Genomic DNA, 24,002 nt, shown 5'->3' with positions numbered 1-24,002 from the left:
GGGCTCCCTGACCTTGGTGCATCAAGGGTGCAGGCAAGGTGGGCACCCGGTGTGCTCAGCTGCAGCCCCTCACCCACCCTAACCCACCTCTTTCTCTCTCATCTGCCCTCCCCCTCCCACCCCACTCGGGGCTCACACTGCCCCATCTCTTCCCACTTCCCGTGTGTCTCCCCCCTTTTCCTGTGTCTGTGCCGCCCCCGAGGTCGGAGCGGTGCCCCTGGGCCAGCCTGCTCCTCCCCTGCTCAGCGTGTGGAGTGGTCCCCAGCCCCCTGCTCAGCTCAGCCTCGGCCAGGAACGCCATGTTAGTTGTGCCCCCGTGGGAAAGGGGTGGGTGGGTGGGGGCAAAAGAAGGGGGGCAGTGCCCATGGTGGGGGGAGGAGGGTTATCAGCCCAGTGCCCTGGAAAGCTTGCCCTGCCCCGCCAGCTGCCATGCACTCTCAAGGGCTCGACATTGTGATGACAAAGAGGCCACAGGGAATGAATGTCTGTGCCTTCCAGAAAATGCTGTATTCCCGTGCCCACCCCTTGCTCCCTGCCCCTGCCCCCGCAGCCCCAGCTTACATTTTATCCAGGCACAGACACACACTCCTCCTTATAGCCCCAACCTACAGAGGCTCATAGAATCTTCCACCCTTAGAATTTTTGAGCCCATAGAACCTTAGAATTAGAATGGTAGAATCTTAGAATAAGACAATCAGAAGCTAAGAATGTTCGAATGAGTGAATCATAGAGTCTTATCATCTGTCATAGAATCTGAGACTTAGAATTTCAGAGGCATTGAATCTTACAGTCAGTTGGAGGACAGAGAATCTTGGAGGTAGGGAATTATTTCACTGAGCTGTCCTCGGGCTGCTGAGACTCTTAAAATCCCAGCCGCACAAGAGTAGAATGAATGAATGAACTTCAGGGCTTCAGGCCCAACCTCCCACTCAGGGCCAGAAATCCAGCTGACCCTCCCTGAGCAGTGGGGGCCCAGCTCTGTCTTGCACACCTCCAGGATCAGGGAGCTCACTGCCTCTGGAGGCGGCTGGCACCATCTCTGGGAACCTCTGCGTAGCAGAAAGCTCCCTTTCACTTGGGCTCCCATCTGCCTCTCTGACCCAGTCTCTCAGAACTAGCAGTTAAAAGCTTGGGCTTCGGAGGCGCCACTTTGGGTTTGCATCCCGGCTCTGTCTCTGTCTGCCCAGCTGGGCACACTCCAGTTTCCTCATCTGTAAATTGGGATAATAATCCCCATGCCTGTTTACTGGAGTTGTTTTGGTCCCAGTGTGATTAATGTATGTAAAGTATTTGGTGTAGGGCCTGCCAGAGACCTGGTGGTTAGTCAGTGGTGGCCCTCATGGCTGTGATTAGGTCCTCTCTTTAGTCTTGGCTCTGCCCCCGGGGCCTGTGGAGACCACTGTGCCCGCCCCCTGCCGGGCTGAACAGCCCTGGACCGCTCTTCCTAGGGCAGGTCTTGGCCGCCTGCCCATCTCTCTGCCTTGTCCAGAGCTGTGCCCACCCCTGCCTGACTCTCCCACCGGCAGTGTTCATGAGGCAGAGTGGGCAGGGTGTGGCACCTGGCCCAGTAGGGCAAGGCTGCCCTACTGTGCGCTCGTGGGCTGTTGCTGGTGGGGGCGGGCTGGCACTGGTGCCCGGATGCCCGGGCCCCTCTGCCTTTTTTCTCTGCCCTCCCTTGTCAAGGAGGTCGGGGATGTGTGGGTTTGGCCCTGACCCTGGCTTTGACCCCCAGCCCTAGCTATGATCTTTCTGCCCAGCTCTGAGCAGGCCCTGGGAGCCTGGCACCTCCTCCTTGGGAAGCTGAAGGGGAGGAGCCTCTGCTGCCCTGGCCCCCCGTATTCTTCCCCAAAGATCTGTGCTCTGTGCTGTCCTCCGTCCTCTCTGCCCATTTAACCTTCCTGTGTGTCTCTGCCCGTCTCATCTACTCTCTCACCATGTCTGTCGTCTCTCTTTGTCCCTCTTCCTCTCCTCCCCTCCCAGACTCTCTGGGGATGCGGCCCAGGCCTGTGATTCTGTGCAAATGGTGGCTGGAACTCGCAGCGTCTGTATCTGTCTCCCTCCTCTTCTCTCCCACTCTTTCTTTCCACCCTCTTTGTCTCTGTCCACTGATGCTGCCTCTGGCTCAGTCCCACTGTGTCGGTGTGTCTGTCCCTCCCCCTCTCCTTGTCCCCCAGTTTTCTGCTCTTTGTTCTGTTTCTCTGCCTCCGGCTCCTCAGCCCCCCTGCTTGGGGTCATTGCTGAGGTCTTGGCATTTGGGGCCCTGCCACTCTTGGGCAGCTTAAGGGCCCCAGGCTGAGTGCAGGCCCAGGCTCAGCCCAGCCTGTCCCCTGGAGTGTCGCCCTGACGGACCCTCTGCCTTGTCCTCAGGGCCTCGCTCTGGAGCTCCTGCGTGGTGCTGCCCCTGCTGGCGCTCACCTGGATGTCCGCCGTCCTGGCCATGACAGACCGCCGCTCCGTCCTCTTCCAGGCCCTCTTTGCCGTCTTCAACTCCGCGCAGGGCTTTGTCATCACGGCTGTGCACTGCTTTCTACGCAGAGAGGTAGGCTGGGCCTCTCCTGGCCCTGTCCTCCCCCGACCATGCCAGCCCCTCGCTTCTCCCCACGGTGCAGATGGGTGCAGGTGGGGAAGACTGAGGCCCGACCAGGTCCCCAGCTGGGCAGCCCTTGGTGTGCACGCTGATAGCTTGGGCAGCCTTGGCCTTGGCCTCGGCCCCCTGGGGCTCCTTCTCCCCTCCCCTACGCTGGATGCGCTTCTTTCCTTCCACACCCGCCTGGGTGCCTGGGGTGGGAGGCACAGCCAGCCGTGGCCGGGGGCCCTGTGGCAGCCTCAGGTCCAGCAGGCACGTGCTGCCCCCAGGTCCAGGATGTGGTGAAGTGCCAGATGGGTGTGTGCCGGGCCGATGAGAGTGAAGACTCCCCCGACTCGTGTAAGAACGGGCAGCTGCAGATCCTGGTGAGTGAGGAGGCCCGGGCAGGGCACAGGTGGGTTCTGAGTGCCCCCTGCCCTAGACCCCTCACTTGCCTCATCTATGGCAGGGAGGGAACAGAGACTGGGTTTGATTCAGGCTCAGCCACTGACAGCTGGGTGGCCTTGGGCAAGTCCTTCCCCCCTTCAGTCTTCCCACTGTCAGGTGTGACTGGAGGAGACCACGCCTGGGGCCCCCCTGCTCTGTTGGGCAGTGTGCCCAGCAGAGGTAGACCCTCTGGGTGGGTAGGGAGGGGCCTGCGTCCCCCCCACCCTGATACATGGATCCTCTCTCTGCCTGTCTGCTCTCTCCCTCTCTGCCTATAGTCAGACTTTGAAAAAGATGTGGATCTGGCTTGTCAGACAGGTGAGTGTGCCAGGGCAGAGCCGAGAATGGCCCGAGAGAGGGGCAAGAAGGGAGGGCCCCCAGCCGCACCAAGGAAGGCCCTGACGGGTGTCTGGCTGCAGGGTCCAGCTTCTGAGTCAGACAACCCTGGGTTGGATTCAAGGCTGTGAACACCACTCACTGTATGACTCTGGGCAAACAGCTTACCCCTGGAGCCTCAGTTAACACACCTATAACGGAGAGAAATCTGTCCTCCCAGGGTGGGTGGGAGCCTTACGTGAACTGGGGGACATCAAGTGCCTAGCCGGGTGCTCGGCACAAAGTGGCTCTTATATCATTGTGTCATTTCCATGATTCTTACCAGAACCTCCTTCAAATTCTGTCTCCTGGGGAGGAGCTGCCCAGGGAGCGGGGAGCAGGGCTCTTTTGACAGCCTTGGGGCTGTCGGGTCAGAGGTCAGGACCCGCACCCGGGCACTGTGGGAGCTGGGCCTTGGCTTCGTTCCTCGCCCTCCCTTGTCCCCCTTGCTGTGGGCCTCTGGGATAGGCACCTTCTTAACCCCTGTGTTAACCAGCCAGCCATCACGCCAGGACTCAGTTTCCCCCGCTGTCCAAGCTCAGGGGCTTGGCACCTGCTCAGCCTGGGCAAGGGCATCTGGGGGCTCCTCCTCCTCCGGACTTACCTCCCTCCACTCCTGCCCCCAGTGCTGTTCAAGGAGGTCAACACTTGTAACCCGTCCACCATCACGGGCACACTGTCCCGCCTGTCCCTGGACGAGGACGAGGAGCCCAAGTCCTGCCTCGTGGGTCCCGAGGGCAGCCTCAGCTTCTCACCGCTGCCTGGCAATCTCCTGGTGCCCATGGCAGCCTCACCAGGGCTGGGGGAGCCACCGCCCCCGCAGGAGGCCAACCCCGTGTACATGTGTGGGGAGGGCGGCCTGCGGCAGCTGGACCTCACGTGGCTGCAGCCTGCCGAGCCGGGCTCCGACGGGGACTACATGGTGCTGCCCAGGAGGACTCTGAGCTTGCAGCCCGGCGGCGGGGGCGGAGGTGGCGAGGATGCCTCGCGGGCCCGGCCCGAGGGCACCCCCCGGCGGGCTGCCAAGGCACTGGGCCATGCCGAAGGCTACCCCAGCTTCCTGTCTGTGGACCACTCGGGCCTGGGGCTGGGCCCTGCCTACGGGTCGCTACAGAACCCCTACGGGATGACCTTCCAACCGCCACCGCCGACACCCAGCGCCCGCCAAGTGCCCGAGCCGGGGGAGCGCAGCCGGACCATGCCCCGCACCGTGCCCGGCTCCACCATGAAGCTGGGCTCCCTGGAGGTGAGGGGCTGCCGGGCACGGGCGGGTGGTGGGGGGGTGGGAGACCTGCCCCCGGGTGCCTGTGACTATGTCTGGCAGCAGCCGGGAAGGGACAGCCAGCAGCCTCCTCATACAAAGTCCTGGGGAGTATATCTGCTGTGCGTTTCTCCTCCGTTTGTGCCCACGGCGGCTCCAGGGGAATCCTGGCTCCTCTGAGCTCCCCACATGGGCTTGGACGCCACGCGCTGAGGGTGCACTTCTCGAAGGTGCTCACACTTGCTTTAGTACCTGTTTTGGGGTGACCGGTTAGGATGGCCCTCCTTTAAGGGGCCTGTGGCTCAGGCCCGGTGCTGTATTGCTAGGGAAGCCACATCATAGGGGGTGAGAACCTGGGTCTCCGAGTCCCCAAGTTCAGATCTGGACGCTGCTGATGAACAGTGAGATTTGGAGCATAATCTTCCCCTGAGGCTCACGTAATCTCTCTTCGCCTTAATGTCTCTGAGCCTCAGTCTCCTCATTTGTAAAGTGGGGATAGCACAGGAGCAGCCTCTTGGTAGAGTTGTTGCGAGGACTAATTGGTATAAAACATTTGTCTCTGTGTGGAGCAGATAGAAAGTGCTAGAGGACTGGGGATTGCTACTGGTATCATTCCTGAAATCTGCCTCAGGCACTGCCCGTAGGCCTGTGGTAATTGCCCCTCTCTTCCTGAGAAAATGTCAGCCCCTCTCTTTCCCTGCCTGTGTGTTTTCCGTGGCTGCCCCACCTTCTCTCTGACCTTCTCAGGCCTGCTCCCTGCAGGGAATCACTGGCAACAAGCAGTTGGTAGTGGCCCACTGTAGAACTCTAGAACTTTCGTTGGAGGGATGAGGAGGGTGTGGATGAGGACAGGGTCAGGAGTCACAGCTCAGGCACCACTGGCTGCTCATGTTCGGCCCCAGAAACCGGCTCCCCGTCCTCCCCACGAGAAAACTAAGTTAGCAGCTAGAAGGTTTGCAAGTTTAGTTTTTCTCCTGAAACGTTTCTTGAACATTTGGTGCCTGCTCTTGCCACAGATGGCAAAAACAGGAAGGCGTCACAAAGACAGAAAACTTGACACGGGAACTGGGGAGGGGAGCGCTCAGCATGGTGGCAGGTTTTGTTCTGGGGACACCTGTCCGTGCTTGGGCCCCTGAGGAGGGGCCAGCCCTGGGCTCCTTGTGTGGGAGGTAGCGGAAAACACGGCAGAGCCTTGAGGGGTCAAGGATGACGTCCAGAATTCTGGTGTGGGCAACTGCGATGGGGCGGAGGAGCGCGTTTGGGGCGGGGGAATTTAGAGTTTATTCTCTTGGGTGCAGCCGTGTGTGCCTTGCCCGTGGGCATCAGGGAGCAGGGCGAGGAGTCCCGCTGCCTCCAGAAAGTACAGTGTGGCTGGGAACGGGGAGGACACGTGTGTGTGTGTGTGTGTGTGTGTGGAAGGGCAGGGGAGAGTGCAGGGCAGAGTGCGGGGGCCGAGAGTTGGAGACGCCAGGGTGGATGGAGAAGGAAGAGCAGGCAGGGAGGTGGAAGGACCAGGAGAGGGGTGTCACCACTGCCAGTGGTGGTGAGCGTGTCTGCAGGCCTGGGACTGGGGAGATCTAGATGGCGGTTTTAGCGGCGTCCTTGAGGACTGTGGGGCAAGTCCCTTCACCCTGGACCTCAGTTTCCCCAGTGTAACCTGAGAAGGTTGGTCTTGGCCTCGTGAGCGCTCCTGCGTCAACATTCTGAGACTCTAAGGCCTCCTTCCTGAGTGGCACCGAATGCTGCGTAGGCCACTGGGGCCTTGAAGGTGGTCTTGGGCAAGTGAGAGCCGGGAGAGGCATGAGGGAGGGAGGCCAGGGAGGCAGGGCCAAGTTTGGCAGGAAAGGGGGCAAAGTGCGGTGAAAGGAAGGTTTCTGTAACCCTGCGTCCTGTATTTGCAGGACAAGTGGAGGTTTCCAGGGAGAGAGGAGCCCGTTGGTGGCAGAGAGGATGGGGCAAGATGGGGCAGGACAGAGGGGTGGAATCCAGGACACAGAGGAAGGAGGGTCTGCTCTGTGATCCCATGTGGGGATCTGTGTCCCGCCGTGTTGGAAGTCTGCGCTGTGACATCTGGTCCACGTGCAGGTGCATGTCTACGCGTGTGCCAGCCTGTGTGTGCCCCTGGCAGTCCTGTGGTGGGGTAGCGCCTTGGAGCCTCATCTCCCAGGCCCCAAGCCCATTTCCACAACCTCAAGGGCTGTCCTTTAAAGGATTCCTAGCTCCTGAGCCTGGGCTGGGGGAAGGTACAGTGGGCAGACCCTGGGGGGTTGCAGATTTCCTCACTCTAAACCCCCTGCACATGGTAAAAAGTTTTCTTCTCTTTCACTGCTTCCTTGTTGCTCCTTCCCAGCGAAAGAAGTTACGGTATTCAGACCTGGACTTTGAGGTAAGTGCTACAGCGTATGTGTGTGTTCGGTTTGGGATTGCGGGGGGCGGTTTGTCCCTGGAGGGTCCCTTCCTAAAATTAGCCCAAGCCCCAGTGCAGAGCCTGACCCCATGACAGTCCCTCAACTGCCCAAGCCCGTAGCTCTGGGGTGAAGAAGGAGCCAGGCCTTGTCCCAGAGGGGCCGACAGCAGGCAGGGATGTGGGGACCCAGGATGCTGAGTGTCCCATGGGGAGCACCTGCCCTGACGCCCTGTGGCTCCCAGAAGGTGATGCACACCCGGAAACGGCACTCGGAACTCTACCATGAGCTCAACCAGAAATTCCACACTTTCGACCGCTACCGCAGCCAGTCCACGGCCAAGGTGAGGGCTCCTCTTGTGACTGCCCCTGCCTGAAGCTCGGGGCCCAACCTGGCACACTGGCCCCTGGGGTCAGACCCTGACCCATGGCCCCCGTTGCAGAGGGAGAAGCGGTGGAGTGTGTCCTCAGGTGGGGCAGCCGAACGGAGCGTGTCCAGCGTAAGTGCCCCAGGCTGGGGTGGGGTGGGGTGAGGTGGGCCGCGAGGCACTCATTCCCTCCCTGCCCTCCTCCCCGGCCTGGGCAGCCTCAGCTTGCCTCACCAAGGGCCTGCCCATGGCATAAGCAACAGTCTGGGGTTTTTAGGAGATGGGGGGTATTGGTGGGAGCTCCATCAGGATCTTGAGGAGGGTGGGCAGCAGGAGACATGGTCTCAGGGGGCCACTGTGAGCACAGGGATGAGGAACCCCACTCTGGAGCCAGGCGGGTCTGGATTTGAACCCCACTTGGGCACCCGATTGCTCAGTAACTTTGGGCATCACTGGCCCTCCCCGGGCCTTCTCAGTTTGTTCTCTGTACAGTGGGTGAGAGGGTATTGGCCCATCTCCACGGGCCCTTCCCTCTCCCCCCGACAGGAGAAGCCCAGTCCAGGGGAGCGTCCCGGCTTGTCCCAACAGCGGCGACATCAGAGCTGGAGCACCTTTAAGTCTATGACGCTGGGCTCGCTGCCCCCCAAGCCCCGAGAACGGCTGGCCCTGCACCGGGCAGCAGCCTGGGAGCCCACAGAACCACCGGATGGTGACTTCCAGACAGAGGTGTGAGTGCCACTCCGGACTGCCCACTGCGTATAAATATTATATATCTCTCTATTTTCACACTCCACTTTGGAACTACCCAGGAGCCAGCGCCCCCTCCCCTCTCCCAAGGGCTGGGCAGGGAGGCACAGTGGACTCAGCTGGGCTGGGGGAGCCAGACACGGCGTGGCCGGGGGACCAGGGCCCGCCCTTGTTTCTCAGAGGCCCCTCAGCCCCTGGAGCCCCATCTTCACCCCCAGCCTGTATGTCCCTGTCCTGGGCTGGGGAGGGGGGAGGGAACTTTCTTGGGAATAAACTTCACTCTGTGGATTTTGCTGCTGAGCTATTTGCTTTCCCCAGGGGAAGGCCCAGCCCTGGGACCCCAACTTTGTTCCTCCATCTCTTTGGTTCGCCTCGCCTGGTCTTGTCAAATTGTGATGGGGTCAGGCTGACTCCAAATGGGAGGGGGTGGCCTAGGCTCTGACTCCATCCTTGCCCCTGACTCCCTGGGTGACCCTTGACACAACCCTTCCCCTGTTGGGGCCTGAGGTAAGCAGATTGGGAATGTAGGGTGGAGCCCCTTGAAGTACGACTTCCCCATTGGCTGTGATGGTCACGGCTGCCTTTCACTGGGGCCCAGAGGCCAGGCAGAGCTTAGTGACCTCAGGTTCCCCATCTGTGAAATGGGGATGGTGAGAGTACCTACCTCATAGGGTTGTTACGAGGCTGAAACAGATTAACACATGTAAAGTTAGCTTAGTGAGTGCCTGGCACAGAAGGAGCTCTTTTAGTATTAACTGTTGTCTAAGGCACCTGGTCTCCTGCTGTGCTCTGTGCCAGGAGTTCCACACCCTCGGCCTGGACCCGTCACAGCACCCTTGCAGGAAAGTTTTAGGTGGCTCATTTTGTGGATAAGGAAATGAGACCCGGGGCTTCCCTGGTGGTGCAGTGGTTGAGAGTCCGCTGGGCCCGTGAGCCATGGCCGCTGAGCCTGCGCGTCCGGAGCCTGTGCTCTGCGATGGGAGAGGCCACAGCAGTGAGAGGCCCGCGTACCGCAAAAAAAAAAAAAAAAAAAAAAAAAGAGACCCAAGATGGGAAGTGACTTGCTCAAGGCCACAGTCAGAGACAGGGCTGGGACTTCACCTTTATCAGTACCCTCCTAGTAGGACTGGAAGCTTGAGCTCAGCTTCCAGGGACCTGACCTTCATGGCTGCAGAGGAGCATCGGAGAGCTCAGGTTCCAGGGCTCAGGGTGGGTGTGGAATGGAGGGACCAGGCTGGCTTGGTGCCAGAGGGCAGTTTCTAGGGCGTAGTCTTTATAAACCTGAGTGAGTGAACCCTTCTCAGTTCCCAGGAATCCAGGCAAAGAACGGGTAGAATCAGTGTGGAGACATGTTGCCATGGCTCTTCTGTGGTCAGGCAGCCACGGGAGCAGAGGCCACGGGTGCAGCTGCCGGCCTGGTCATTTAGCAGCAATGGGCACCTCTGGGCCCCTCCCCAGAGACTCTGAGACACAGATGCAGGCCCTTGGAGAGCTGACTGACTCTGGAGGTGGACATGTCAGAGGGAGCCTGGGTGGGGGAGAAGGAAGAAGGGACTGGCTGTTGGGGTGGGGGTGGCTGTCACAGCTAATGGCCTCCTGGAGGGGCTGGAGGAGTGGGTGTCATGGTGGTACCGGCTCCCTAAGTCTCTTCTGAATCCTGCCAGCTGCGGGCCCGGTCAGAGGAGGGAGCAGACCCCCGCCCTCCCCTTGGGCAGCCCCAGCACTTATGGGTACAAAGCGATCACTCAGTCACCGTCTCACTTGAGTCTTCGAGGTAGGTATTGTGACTCCTCCATTTTACAGATGAGGAAATCAAGGCTCAGAGAGGGACCTGACTTTCCCAAACTCCCACGGCTTGTAAGTGGCTATATTGCAACTTGTGGCCGGAGGTGGCAGAATCCCCAGTACCAGCCAGCTTAGGCAAAAAGGGACTTCGTTTGCTTAGGAGTTGCAAGCTGCAGGAAGGGAGTGGTAGGTGGTGGGTGGGTGGCTAGCCTTGGGCGATGAAGGCCAGGGTCAGGGTGTGGCCAGATCTCTCATCCCTTCCAGCTGCTCTCTATGTCAGCTCCATTCTTTCAGGCAAGCTTCCTCATCCCCCTGCGCCCCCCAGGCTTCCTTCTCCCAGCCCCTATCACTCAACTCTGCCCCCAGAGGGAAAGAAACTTTCTCTTGAATTCCAATCAGAAAACCCCCAAGGAAGGGCTCTGATTGGCCCCAGCCAGGGTGTGGGGCACTGTGATTGGCAGCCCCCTTGGGAACCTCAGGGGAGGGGGAGAGGGAGTAGGTCTCCAAAAGGGGAGGTCCTATTCCCAGAAGTGGGCAGTAGGCTCACACAAACAAAGCCCCGGTCCCTGACCTTTTGCCAGCAGATCCCACGCCACATCCTGGGCCAGGCCTTTTTCTAAAAGAGGCATCACCTACAGCCTTCTGGGTGCGTCTCCTGTGTTTCTGCCTCCCCGCCTCCCAGCCCTGGGCTCCACTGGCCACCACAAGGATCTCTTGGGATGAGCTGCAGTGTGCATTCCCCTCCCTGCTTGTAGTTTCTTGCTTTGCATCGGGTTTGAGGAGGAGGGTGAGTATTCACCCTGTTGATCCTGCTCGACAGCAACCACAGCTGCAGCAGAGGCTCCTGAGGGCTTTGAGACTCACCACTTCCATGGTCAGGGGCAGAGCTTTCCTGTGTTGAGGGCTGTGCTCCTCTCTGCCCGTCAGTCCCCACTCCCTAGGCACTGACTTGCTGCGTCTCTTCAGACAGGTCACATGGCCCTGTCTGACTTGGGTTTCCTTATCTGTAGTCCTGATTGTCCTTTCGTTTGGGCTAATATCTAACAACCTGTCATGTCTTTCCTAGACTTGAATTTCTCATCTCATTGTCCTCCTTATTCTCTCTGCCTCCAGTTGCTACCTAGCTCTGGAGTGATCTTTCCAAAATGCACATCTGGCCAGGTCACTGCCCTCCCTGCTCAGAAGGCTTCCAAGGACCCTAGAATTAGCCTAGAATACAAGGCCCTTAGTGATGTGGCCCTTGCCTACCTCTCCTGGCCCATCTCTCTCACCTCCATGCTTTTGCACGTGCCATTCCTTCTGCCTGGAACTTTCGCCTGCTCACACTGGCAACTTCCCCTTCAGCCTTCCAGATCTAGCCCCAGTGGCCCCCCTCTGTGAAGCTGCCCCTGAGCTCCCAGCCTCAGCAGTCAGCACTCGCTGGGCTTCCACAGCCCCGGCACGCACTTTCACTCTCTCACTGCTTGCGCAGAATGGCTGTCATCTATGTCAGCCTGGTTTGGGTTTGTGCACTCAGCCGAGGGCTCCATGTGGAGCAGGCTTCAGTGGCTCTCTACTGAGTGAACAGATGAAATGCACAGATCTCTCGGAACATTGGTTTTCTCATCTGCAAAATGGGGATACCGATAATCCTTACCCAGCCTTCCTCACTGGGTATCCAGAACATGACTTGAGATTATTCCTGGGGAGAGTTTTGCAGGTGGTATCCACCCCTCCCCCAGTTATTCCTTCCTGGGCCTCTGTGCTATATATATTAGGACCCCAGGTGGGAAGCCAGCCCTGGGTGCTGTCCAGGGTGCTGAATTTGACACTGTCCTCCCAAGCAATAAGGAGACAGCCTGAGAAGCTCACCCAAGCTCACCTGCAGCCTTTCCATGCCTTGCAGACTGTGGAAAGGTCATGGGTGAGCAGACCACCCCTACTTTCATAAGACCAGACCCTGGGGAATGTCCAACAAAAATGTAAATGCAAACTACATATGTAACTTAAAACTTTCCAGTAGCTATTTTTTTAAATTACTTTATTTATTTATTTTTGGCTGCTTTGTCTTCGTTGCTGCACGCAGGCTTTCTCTAGTTGCAGAGAGCAGGGGCTACTCTTCGTTGAGGTGCGCAGGCTTCTCATTGTGGTGGCTTCTCTTGTTGCGGAGCCCAGGCTCTAGGTGCGTGGGCTTCAGTAGTTGTGGCATGTGGGCTCAGTAGTTGTGGCTCCCGGGCTCCAGAGTGCAGGCTCAGTAGTTGTGGTACACAGGCTTAGTTGCTCCACGGCATGTGGGATCTTCCCAGACGAGGGATCGAACCTGCGTCCCCTGCATTGGTAGGTGGATTCCTAACCACTGTGCCACCAGGGAAGTCCAGTAGCTATTTTTAAAAAGAAAAGATGAAATTCATTTTAATAACATATTCAACCCACTATATCAAAAATACTATCATTTTAACACATAATCAATATAGACGATTATGGATGAGATACTTAACATTCTTGTTCCATACTAAGTCTCTGAAATCTAGTGTGTGCATTACATGTACAGCACGTCTCAATTCAGAAGAGCCACATCCTGAGGACTCAGTAACCACATGTGGCTAGTAGCTATCATATTGGACAGCACAGATCTAGACAGAACAAACGCAGTGACCTTGGGCAAGTCAATTCAGTGACCTCTCAAAAGGAGGTAAGAGTACTACCTGCTTCACTGGGTCATGGGAGCGTTCAGGAGGTGAGGTAAGGCAGGTTCCCAGCACAGCACCGGCACCAAGTAGGCCCTAAGTTGGTGTTCCTGGAATCTAGGTATTCAGGGGACAGAAGTGGGTGGGGAGGGGGTGTTGGGGAAGTAGGAGGAAGTCCCGAGACCTGTGCACTGGTGTCAGGTCGACCTCAGCAGGGCTGGGGGAAGGGCGCAACCCCCCCCTTCACCCCTACATCACCCCCACAGCCTGGCTTCCTTTTTCCCACCTGCAGCCCTGCCCCTGGGAAAAGGGAGACAGGTTAGGAATGGCACTTGGACAGACACATTAAACTCATTTGGGTTTAATTCACTTCCACTGTGCACCAATTAAAAGGAAATTAGGTGACCTAGGTGGCCTGAGGGAGAACCTGGGTGCAGGATGCTGCCGACTTCTGTCTCTCTGGATTTATTTGCCTTGAGGCTTCCTCTTGCCCACCCCCCGGGCAGCCCTGGGTCCAGTAGTTGGGGCTTTTTAGAGCCAGTCCCCAGTACCCCCCATTATTCCTCCCTGCACTCCTTCAAGAACACCCACCCCAGGAACACACCTACCCTCTCAGGCCCTCAAAACACATGCTAAGTGTCCAGGGCAGAGGAGACTCCAGTAAGGGTTTTGGCATTTCAGACTAGTGGGAAGTCAAGAAGGGTGTTGGGCAGCACGTAGCATGATCAGATTTAATAGGATTGCTCTGGGTGGATGGGCAATGGATGGGGGGCAGTTACTGAAGAGTGAGATGGATGCAGAGAGACCAGTGAAGAGACCATCCATACAAAGGAAACTTTAACTTAGGGGGATGCTACGGAGGGAGCATGGAATCTCTATGTATGCAACAGTGGAATTGTCAGCCCCTGGTATGGACGGTATCAGAAGGAGCCAGGGGTGACTTGTGGGCTTCTGTCTTACACACCTAGATGGTTGACCATGCTATTGAATTTGGAGGCCGGGAAGAGGACCAGCTTTGGTGGGGGACAATCATGACTTTCACCTAGAACATGTTAACCTTGCAAAATACCTCGGAGATAGTCATGGGGGAATTTCAAGTAGGAAGTAGATGGTTAGACATATAGGGCTAGAATTCAGGAGAAGGGGGGGACTAGAGTTACTGGCATGGCAGGAAGCCGTATTGGAGCAGGCTGTAGAGAGAGTGGGAGGTGAAGAAATTAAGACAGGATAGACAATTTTTTTTTTTTTGCGGTACGCGGGCCTCTCACTGCTGTGGTCTTTCCCGTTGCGGAGCACAGTCTCCGGACACGCAGGCTCAGTGGCCATGGCCCATGGGCCCAGCTGCTCCGCGGCATGTGGGATCCTCCCGGACCGGGGCACGAACCCGCGTCCCCTGCATCGGCAGGCGGACTCTCAACCACTGCGCCACCAGGGAAGCCCAGGATAGACAATTCTTGAAGTGGAGCTATGAAAAGAGGGAGAGAAAGGTCAGGGGCCACTGTTGGCTCTGAAGGTGAATTAGCTGGAGAGGATAATGGAATGTTTCCAAGAATGGAGAGGCCATCCTTACCCCCTCCCCAAGATCCTACATAACGACAGACCAAAAATAACCAGCCCTACCATCCTGGGAGGCAGGGTCCTGAGACCTGGTAATGGATATCACCACAGAGATTGAGTCTGCTCATTTGTTGGGCTGCAGGCCAGCCACAGTTCCTGAAGGAGGGTCGGGAGGATAGGGGTGGGCATTCAGCAAAACCGTGGCTCTAAGGGCTTCTGGGAGGAGGGAACTTTAGACTCCATAGGGAGCTCCCAGGCACAAGATGGAGGTATAGATCCGGTGCCCGGGGCTCTCTGCAGCCCTTGTCCCTGCTCCTTCTGACCAGGCAGGAGCAGGGGTGAGCCATCCCCACAGTCTCAGCTCCCCACAGGGCCTGCTTCAGGCTGGTATGTCCCCATCCCCTGCCGAGGCATGGCACAGCCCCAGCCATCGATCCGGTCATCCCCAGAGTCAACCAAGAAAGTCAATATTTAATTTGGGCACCATGTTAATGCCATCGATTGCCACCTCCCCTCCTCCACTTCCTCAGGCTCATTTGTCTCTTCCCACCCATGGAGGGGAGGGGGGCAGTACTGGAACCCAGTGGAGGCAGAGCTCAGCCTGGGTCGGACTGGGAAAACTGGCCTGCATGTGGGGATGCTGCCCTTAGCCACCCAGATTCCCATTCTCCCTGAGAATCACCGACCTGCTTTGTTTGAGTTTCCTGAGTCCTGTCTCCAGTGAGGAGGAGTCCGGGAGGTCCACATTCCTCCCAGGCGGGAACTGAGCCTAACTCCTTGCAGGGTCCATACACAGAGCAGGTGTGGTTGCGGGTTGAGCCATGGAGGGAAGGATAGAAACCATGAAGTATACCACCGTGGGAGAAAAGTGAGGGCAAATCCTAAGACCCAGAACCCGAGGACTGTGCCGGCTCAGGCTTCTAGAGCCCCTCCTGGGTGCCCACTGCTGTACCCGTGTGATGCTGTGGAACCCACACAAGGACCTTAGATGAGGGTCCATCTCTAGACCTGAGAGAAGGGTTTGGGGGAGAGTTGAGCTTAAAGGCCTAGAGCCTAGCTGGGCAGCGAAAGAGGCTGAGGGGAGGGCAGGGCTGGGCCCACCTCAAGGCTGGGCTGGGTCCAGCTCCACTGTTTGTTCTTGTCAGCTCTGTGGGTCCAGATATGGGCAGGTAGGCTGTGCCCTTTGGCGTTCTTTCCCAGCCCAGCCCACCCACCCCCAGGAAGGGAATGGAGTCTGCTTTGGGGGCCAGGCTTGTGCTCAAACCACAACTCCATCCCCAACTTGCTGAGAGGCCTTGGGAACGTTAAATAACCTCTCTGAGCCTTAGATTCCTCTTCTGAGAAGTTTCTTAGGGCTTGGATCACTTTTTACAGTTTCAGAGGGTCAGGGATGGGCAGGGGCAAGCCTTGGTGGCCCGAGGGGGTATTACCAGAGTTCTCACACTGAGCAGGTGCACACTGGTACAGCCTTGAGAAGCTGCCAGCAGCGCTGCTACGAGGCTGCTCGCTATCAGGCCTGGGCCACCGTGGCACCCTTGGTGCTCCTCGTTATCCTGAGCTCAAGAGCCAAGACCATGTCACCAAGGGGACAGTCAGGCCAGGCCTGCCATCTAGCACCTGGGTGGCCCAACAGGCAGTCCAGCTTGGAGCACCAGCAAGGTGGCAGCAACACACACACACACACACACACACACGCACGCACGCACGCACGCACGCGCGCACGCGCGCGCGAAGAAATACTGCTTCAATGAACTTATCCACAGTTTTGCGATTGAAAAATCCCAAAAGAAGTTGTTTTCATTTCAGCATACACGTAAGTATTATGCTTCATGGGTTACTATCATTTCTATTATGAATCATGTATGGAGAGTACTAGGACATCTAAATGTCTTAGTCTGGCCCAGGTGACTCCCATCCTGAGCTGCCCAGAGATTCCTCAGCAGCCCAGCTGACCCACTTGGAGCCACTCAGTCAAGCCTTGAGCCAGAAGAGGCTGGTTTGGTCATTCATTTATTCAGTAAACATTGTCCAATGCCAAATTGTGCCAGGCCCTGAGCTGGGCACTGACAAGGTAAAGATGAGGAAGACATACTTTCTAAGAAGGATACCAAGGAGGAAGGAAGCAGGGGGAAGGGATGGATTTTGTTTTTTCTGCCCAAAACCTTGCAGGGACCTCTCGTTGCTCTTAGAATAAAGTTAAGTTTCCTCACAGTGGCCCAAGAGGCAGGGCCTGATGTCCCTGCCTATCACTCTGACAGCTCCAGCCACATGGCCTCCTTTGTGCTCCTCGAACACATTTCATGGTTTCTCCCACCCCAGGGCCTTTGCATATGCTATACCTACCACTTGAAAGACTCTTCCCTGGTTATCTGCTTTGCTGGCTCCTCATCTTTTGATTGAAGCTCTGATGCCACCTCCTGCATACCCCTTGCCCTTCTGGACCATTTTCTATCACATCACCCTAATCCTTCCATAGTACCACTTCTCCCAATCTGAAATTATAGCACCTATTTCCTATTTATTGTCTGTTTCCCCCACTAGACTGTAAGCCTCTGAGGGTGAAAAAGGGTGATAGTCACTGACATTCATACCATTGCCTGGCATATGATATGAACTTCATAGCTAATGTTGAATGGATGAATGAATGAATGTGGAATTTAAGGTTCCCAGGTATCCAGGAAGCAGGTAGAGCTAAAGCTGTGGCCCTTGGTGCCCCACCACAGACTGACCATATCTGCGTCTAGACCTGGGGGTGGAGGGAGGGTGTTGCATATGCAGGCCTGGGAAGGGGAGAGCCCCAGTGGTGTCCAGCCTCAGGGCATGCATATTGCAGGAGGCTCCCTCCTTGCATATCAGCTTGCTGCTAGACTGGCAGCTCCAGCTGCTGCTGAGTTTTTCACTGTCAGGGCCAGTGGTTGATTGGAGATGAAGACCACGTCTACTTGAGTGTGAGAGTGTCACGTACAGCTATTTAGGCAGGGGTTGGCTTCCATGTGGCCCCTGGGTGCTACCATGTGCAGCTGCATGTCTGAGCAGGCTCTGCCCTTAGCTGGCAGGCAGTGCACACAGGTGATTTATGTTTTACACACCATCACTTCCAAGCCCAACTGAGGGTAGGAAGGGCCATTAGAGACCATTGAGTTTCACTCCCCACGTTGTTCAGAGAGAAAAACTGAGGCCCGTAGAGGGGAGAGGTTGCAAAGTTACATCAGGAGACCATGCAGGGTCAGGTCTAACGCTCAGTGGACAGGGAGGATTTATGGAGAACCTATGGTGTACCTGGCACTGCTCTGGGCACTGGGGACTCATCACACTAGAGCAGCCCACAGTCCAGGAAACGGGGCTTGGGGAAGAGAGACCCAGACCTGGACATGAGCAATAGGCCCCAGAGCAGGAGGGGTCTCCTCTGTCTTTGTGGGGAGGGTGTCAGGGAAGGCCACTTAAAGAAGGCAACACTTGCACTGAGCTTTGAAGACTGAAAGCTCAGCAGGCAGAGAAAGGGGAAAGGGCACTCCCAGCAGAGGGTGCCACGTAAGCAAAGGCGCTGAGGCATGAAACAACCTGGCAAGTTTGGAAAATTGCAAATCATATGGTTTGGGTGGAGAGGGGAGTGCGAGGAGGATGGGCTGCAGAGATGAGGCGGCGAGGGAGGCAGGTTCTGATCACAGTGGGCCTTGTGGGCTGCGGTAGGGGTTTGGATTTTATCCTGAGGGCTGCCGGCAAATCACTGGAACAGACTTGGGTTTTAGAAAGATTTCTGTAGCAACCGAGGATAAATGATTCGACAAATACATTCTTTTTTTAAAGATTTCTTTTTAATGTGGACCCTTTTTGAAGTCTTTGTTGAATTTATTATAATATCGCTTCTGTTTTATGTTTTGGTTTATTGGCCCTGAGGCATGCGGGATCTTAGCTCCCCGACCAGGGATCGAACCTGCACCCCCTGCATTGGAAGGCAAAGTCTTAACCACTGGACTGCCAGGGAAGTCCCGCAAATACATTTTGAATGCATACTTACTATGTGCCAGGCACCATGCTGGGTCCTAAGGATTCAATTCTGAATGAGGCACACCTAGTCTCAGTCCTGCAGTGAGATACACAGACAGGTGGAGCAGGTGGACTATTGGCACACAGACTCAAGAAACACACTATTTCTGTATTCTCATTAAATCAGCTCCAATCTGACTCTCATTCTAGCCCTTGCCTAGGAGTTGGCAGAAGATTCAATCTCAACCATCCCCAGGGCTGTCTGCCACTTTCTCGATAGGCTCGTGCAAGGACCTGCTGTCCCACCAGGGTCTAAGCATGGAGTCCTGATTCTGGGTACACTGGTTACAGAGAGATAGATGCCCATTGTACTGGTCCACGTGATCCCTTGAGGTTTGGCAACTCAGCTGTTCCTCTGCCACCCGGAGGCGTCGAGGCTAGTACCTCAGTGCTTGGGATCCAGCCTCCCAAGGTGCTCCACCTGCCCCCCAGCTCCTATCATCTGTCAGGGGCGGGGCTGCCGGCCACAGATCCCCACCATTCAGACGACCCCCACTTCTGGCTCCTCTGCAGCTAGCTGCGCTCTCTCCTTTCTCTGCCCACATTGGCTGCCCTCTTCTCCCCATCCCCTTGGGGACACCTAGCACAGTCACTTCCAGAAGGTTAGCTTTTTCAAAATCAGGATGCGCCGTCAGACTTCAAGCAGCTTTTATGTTCAACCCCGCACAAGTTTCCAGAGGCTAGAAAAATCAGAGGGTTCAGATACCAGCTTGGAAGTGGGAAGGGAGCAAAATAATTAACATTTCAATAAATTATCCTGCCACAGAAAGTGGATAGGTGATGAGAGACCCGGGCACTGGGTCCTGTGGGAGCTCAGGCAAGGGGCACCTAACTCATGCCAGAAGGGAAAAGCCTCTCAAGGAGGGAAGTTTTTGCCAGATGAGTCCTGAAGACAGCAAGGAAAAGTGTTCCAGGAAGAGGGAACAGCAGGTTTGAAGGCCTCAAGGTAAGAGCCAACAGGGGTGTGTGAGGAACTGACAGTTGCCCTGTGAGAATAGCTGGGACTGAAGGAGGTGGGGCTGGGTGATGAAGAGCCTCCTAAATCCCAAGCGAAGGTTTGGAGTTAATCTGACCATAAGAAGCCACTGAAAAATTTTAAAGAAGAAACCCGAGCAGATTTCTGGTTTAGAAACATTTAATTGGCTATTAGTAGAAAATGAATAGAGAGAGGGTAAAATTTGAGGCACGGAAAGCAGTTGGCAGGAGCTGCAGGGATCCAGGCAAAGGATGGTGGCTGCCTGGACCCCTGGTGGTGGCAGTGATGGACAGAAGCATTATCCATAGATAATTATTAGGAAGAAGGGACAGGACTTGGGGGGAAGGGGGGAGGGCAGATCTTCCAATGACTATCTGGGGCAAATCCCTGAGATGGGGCAGAGCAGGATGGTGGTGTGAAGGTGTCAGCAGAACATCGAGGGAGAAGAAGGAAGGATTCGGGGTGCAATGGGCCCCTCCCCCACCCCATCTCTGCATCCCGCGATTCCCAAACTTCCCACTAGATGGAGGGCTGGTGCTGGGAGACAGGCTCCGCCTCTCATCCTCTGCCCCTCACCCTCAGTGGGATGGGCCTCCACTTGGGCCTTTCCAAACCCCGTGTCCCTGAACTCGATAGGAGAGCGTCTGTATTTGGGGCCGTCAGCTGCCCCCACTCCCCAGGACTGTGGCCTCAGCCTCTAGGGCCCAGCAGTAGGGCCATCAGGCCAGAGACCTCTGCCCAGGTCCCTCCGCGCGCAGCTCTGTGCCCGCGTATACGGGGGTGTTTCCGTGCTCCGGGCTGCCTCCACCACTTCAGCCTCCAAAACCGCCTGGCTCCCACAGATAGATACGTCCCCAGCCTAGAGGCCTCCCCGTCAATGGCGCCATTGTTGCCCCCCGACGCTCTCCTTCTCCCCGACCCCACGCTGGGGGAGGGAGAGGCCCCCATTCCTTTCACTTCTAACCCGGCCCCCAAAGGCAGGCTCAACTCCAGTCCCAGGCTGTTAGACGCCCAGCATCTAGACCTCCCTGGACCTTTGGGACCGAATACAGGTTGGCTCCCAGCGGAGCCAGATAGGAGGCGGGGCCAAGGGTGGAGTCAGGGAAGCCACTGGGGCCGTGGGTGCGGCCCAAGAAGGGATAGGAGCCTGGCCTATGGCGGGGTGGGGTCGGGATCTCCCGAACCTGGAAGCATCCTCCCCTCACCCCAGCACTCCCCACCCCCGCCGCGCTCCGCCCCGCCCCGCCCCGCCCCATTCACTGCGGTAGCAGGGGAGCCCATCCCGCTCTGGCCCTCAGTCCAATAGCCAGACAGACCAACCGTCGGGAAGCTCCCGGCCTCACTTAACAGAGGTCGTTTCTTGGGAAGCCGCGCCCAGCTCCCTGGAACTGCCAGGCCTTGCGGAGCAGGCGGGGGAAAGGGGGATGCATTTTCTGGGCCTGCACCTTCCCCCACACCCCAAGTGTTTCCGTTCTTTTCTAGATAGAATAGCTGGAGGTCCTGGGGCTTAAGTCCCGAGCTGGAGGAGTTGGTCAGGCGCCTGAATCCCACCAGCAACCCCTTCCCTGCCCCTCAACGCTCAGGCCTGGAGCCGGCTCTAAAAATAGACTGAGGCGCGGGAACGTGCCTACGCGGGAGGGGGTCTGGGAGGCCTGAGTCACCCTGCCGGCAGGGCCTTCCCCCCATCTCCGGAGCCTAGGCCGCCTTGACGGCCTGGCATCGCTCTGATCCTGTTGGCCCGACTCTGCGCTCTTGGCTATGCCATGTCCCCCTCCCAGGCCCGGGAGCTGGCCAGGCGATGGCGGCCCAGGCTGGGTGAGCGGCAGCAGCCACAGCCGGGAAGGATTAGGAGTTCCCGGTCCTGATTTATTTAGTTGTTTTTGAGTGTCTGGCGGCAGCCCCCCATCCCCCACCCGCCCATCTCTCCCGCCCAGGCCCACGGAGATGTTCTAGGCTTCTGGGTGGGGACCTGGGCTCAGAGCAACAAAAAGTCCCAACTTGGATCTTAGAGGTTCCAGAGTTAGCATCCCCATTCAACAGATGAGAAAGCTGAGCCCAGGGGAGAGGAAGGGGCCTATCACACAGCAGATAGCCCTGGATTCAAATCCCAGCTCTTAGCCAGCCACTTCTTAGGGCTCTTTTCCTTCCTGTAAAGCGCTCAAGTTGAGGATGACACCCATTCACCTGTGAAATGGGAATGATGATAAATACTTAGGATCGTCCTGATGATTAAAATTATTTTTTTACGGGAATTACCTGGCGGTCCAGTGGTTAGGACTCGGTGCTCTCACTGCGGGGCAGGGTTCCATTCCTGGTCGGGGAACTAAGATCCCTCAAGCTGGGTGGTGCGTCCTTGCCAAAAAATTAGTTTTTAACAAGCAGCAATGACATGTTGGGTGTTACACGTGGGTTCAGTCCCAGCTCAGGAAGTTAGTTATCATCTCTGGCACCTATTTTTCTCCCCTTCTGCATGTACAGAGGAGGGTTAATGGGTGTGGTGAACTCGCCCTGCCCACCCTACCCCTGGGGCTCAGCTAAGGTGGTTGGGGCCTGGTCACATGGGCACGTAGGTGAATGTGGAACACATGGGCCAGAGCTGGGGGAGAGGAGGGGCAGCATCCTGGCTTTGCATGGGTCTGGCTCACCTCACCCTGTTCCCCTTTCTGAGGAGGAGGCATGTTTGGGTCATTACGGGTTTAAGAGCCTCAGACTTGGGGAATGGAAGGGACTCAAGAGTCCCTAAGATCAACTTTTCCTTGCTGGCAAAGGGCAGGGGCCCTCCTAAAGCCAAACGGGGCATCAAGGTTGACCCTGGCCCTGAAGCCAGCTCCCCAGTCCCAGGCTTTTTCTCCCCACCTTCCAACCACCTGTCCTCTGTCTTCCAAACACCAGTATCTAGCCTTTTCTGAATGGTCAAGGCTGACAATACTCAAGTTGGTTTTATTTCTTTACATATTATTTGTTATTTAGGCCACTTAATGGGGAAAAAAAAAGTCTGATATCTGTTGGAGATGTCATTGACCTTTCAAAGCTACATGAAATCAGCTTTGTAAATAGGAAGGGGATGAGCATGGGTGTGAGGTGCAGGGCAAGAGTCGCTGGTGAATTATATCGCCCCCCCAATAATAATAATGTTAATAATGCGCATTTTTGAGCATTTACTATGGACTTAGTTTCATACATTATCGCATTTAATCCTCCAAACAATTCCATGTGGGTGGGTGTTATCATTATCATCCCATTTTACAGATATGGAAACTAAGGGTTCACAGAGATGAAGGAAGAGAACAAAACCAGGAAGCAGCAGAGCCAGGATTAAACCCTCTTTGAGCTTAGATTTTATTTTTTGCCTTGATGAAAAAGTTTGGTTTTCACTCTGAATTTTCCCTTGCCCTGCCCACTCCCTCAGCCACCCTTTCCAGCTAGATTGTCAGGCCTCCCAAGCTCATCCCCGGGCACTACTGGGAGGAGGTGGGGCTGGGCAGCAGCCAGAGTTTCTCTCTACCAGAGATTCCAGGTTTCAAAGAATTTACAAGTCCAACTGTCTGAGGCTTTCGCATGGAGAGCATGCAAAAAGAGAATCCGGAAGTCCCCGAATGCTCCTCTCCCCACCACGCCTCACCCAGGAGACTCCTTGGCTTGCTCTCCACGGAAGGGAGTTTGTCCTGGGCCCTCTTTCATTCCTGCAGCCAGTATTTATAAAGTGCCTAGTCTCTGTCATAGGCTCTGGGGATAAAATGGTAGCCAAAACAGTGCTTTCTATGGCTTGCAGTCTAGCAGGCTGATAATTGATTGCAGGGAGGGCTGTACCCTCCCTCTTCCAAGCTTCTGCTCAGATCTACCCCTTCTGGGAGACTGTTCCCAGCTGCCTTCCCCAGCCCCTATTGGGAAGGAAGGTGAAGATAGTCTCAAAGCTAAACATGTGCGGGACAGGTGGGAAGGGAAGGCAGCCAACAGATTGTGTTTGTAGTGGTGGTAAGATTACACTCTCTCATCGCATGTATGGAATACCTGGCGCACACACATACACACACGGGCGTGTGTGTATCTATTGAGCTCCAGGAACTGTGCTCAGCACTTGAAATTTGTCATCTCAGGTAACGCTCACAGCATCCCTGTGAGCCATGGACAATTCCATTTTACCAACAAGGAAACTGAAGCTCTCTCTAAGAGATGAAGGGATTTGCCAAAAGTCACACAGCTAGTAAGTGGCAGGAGTGGGGTTTGAACCCAGTTATTCTGGGGCTGGAGCCGCCACTGTTAGCCACTATGCTGAGTTCTTATTTGACTTTTAGGTAAAGAAACTAAGACCTAGAGAGGCCTAGCGATTGGCTAAAGGTCGCACAGCACAACAGGACCGTGAGTTGAGTTGGTTGGTACCCAAAGGGTTGTTTGGGTAAGGGTATACAAACTATCCTACCAGGGCCTTGGGAGGCCAACTCTTGCCCCAAAAGGGATTATTGGGGATGGGGCAGGGCCTGGAGGAAGATTAGGGGCCAGGTCCATCTGGGGGTCTTCAGTGCTGCCTGTGCTCCACCCTCACCCCTCTCCACAGGCCTTGTGCCATGGGGCAAAGGACACTTGGGATGCCTTGGCAGATGTGGGCTACATCCTACTGTCCCTGCTGTGTTTGTTCTGAGATGTCATCTCTGTGTCCTGCTCTGTGCAGACCTGGGGAGGTGGCTGGTAGTCAGGAGAAAAGGAAGTTTTAGGCCTTTGCTTAGTCCTTCACCCCTGGGAGCTTCCAGTCTGTCTGGGGAGGAGGGACTTGCCTGTGTTGGGGATTGTTACGCTGACGAGCAT

At 56.3% G+C, this 24,002-nt stretch overlaps 1 protein-coding gene and 1 pseudogene across 3 annotated transcripts in view; both read left to right on the top strand.

Moving 5' to 3' along the window:
- ADGRB2 (adhesion G protein-coupled receptor B2) overlaps positions 1-8,324 on the top strand; it is a 36,232-nt gene extending 27,908 nt beyond the window's left edge. The window contains exons 23-31 of one of the 2 annotated variants that reach the window (XM_082615556.1): positions 203-301; positions 2,368-2,539; positions 2,857-2,952; positions 3,292-3,331; positions 4,015-4,634; positions 7,000-7,035; positions 7,302-7,397; positions 7,497-7,553; positions 7,968-8,324. In XM_082615556.1, coding sequence (XP_082471682.1) covers positions 203-301; positions 2,368-2,539; positions 2,857-2,952; positions 3,292-3,331; positions 4,015-4,634; positions 7,000-7,035; positions 7,302-7,397; positions 7,497-7,553; positions 7,968-8,153 — 1,402 coding nt within the window. In that variant the 3' untranslated portion in view covers positions 8,154-8,324. Of the gene's footprint in view, positions 1-202; positions 302-2,367; positions 2,540-2,856; positions 2,953-3,291; positions 3,332-4,014; positions 4,635-6,999; positions 7,036-7,298; positions 7,398-7,496; positions 7,554-7,967 lie in introns of both variants that reach the window. The other variant, XM_082615555.1, reaches the window with a different exon arrangement.
- LOC309799101 (methylosome protein WDR77-like) overlaps positions 1-24,002 on the top strand; it is a 460,959-nt pseudogene that overhangs the window by 179,370 nt on the left and 257,587 nt on the right. The window lies entirely within an intron of this gene.

The sequence above is a fragment of the Mesoplodon mirus genome (genome assembly GCF_964341445.2).
Source record: "Mesoplodon mirus genome assembly, chromosome: 3".
Classification (NCBI taxonomy): domain Eukaryota; kingdom Metazoa; phylum Chordata; class Mammalia; order Artiodactyla; family Ziphiidae; genus Mesoplodon; species Mesoplodon mirus.
The sequence above is the reverse complement of the archived record's forward strand: the minus strand, read 5'-3'. Positions and strand labels throughout refer to the sequence as shown.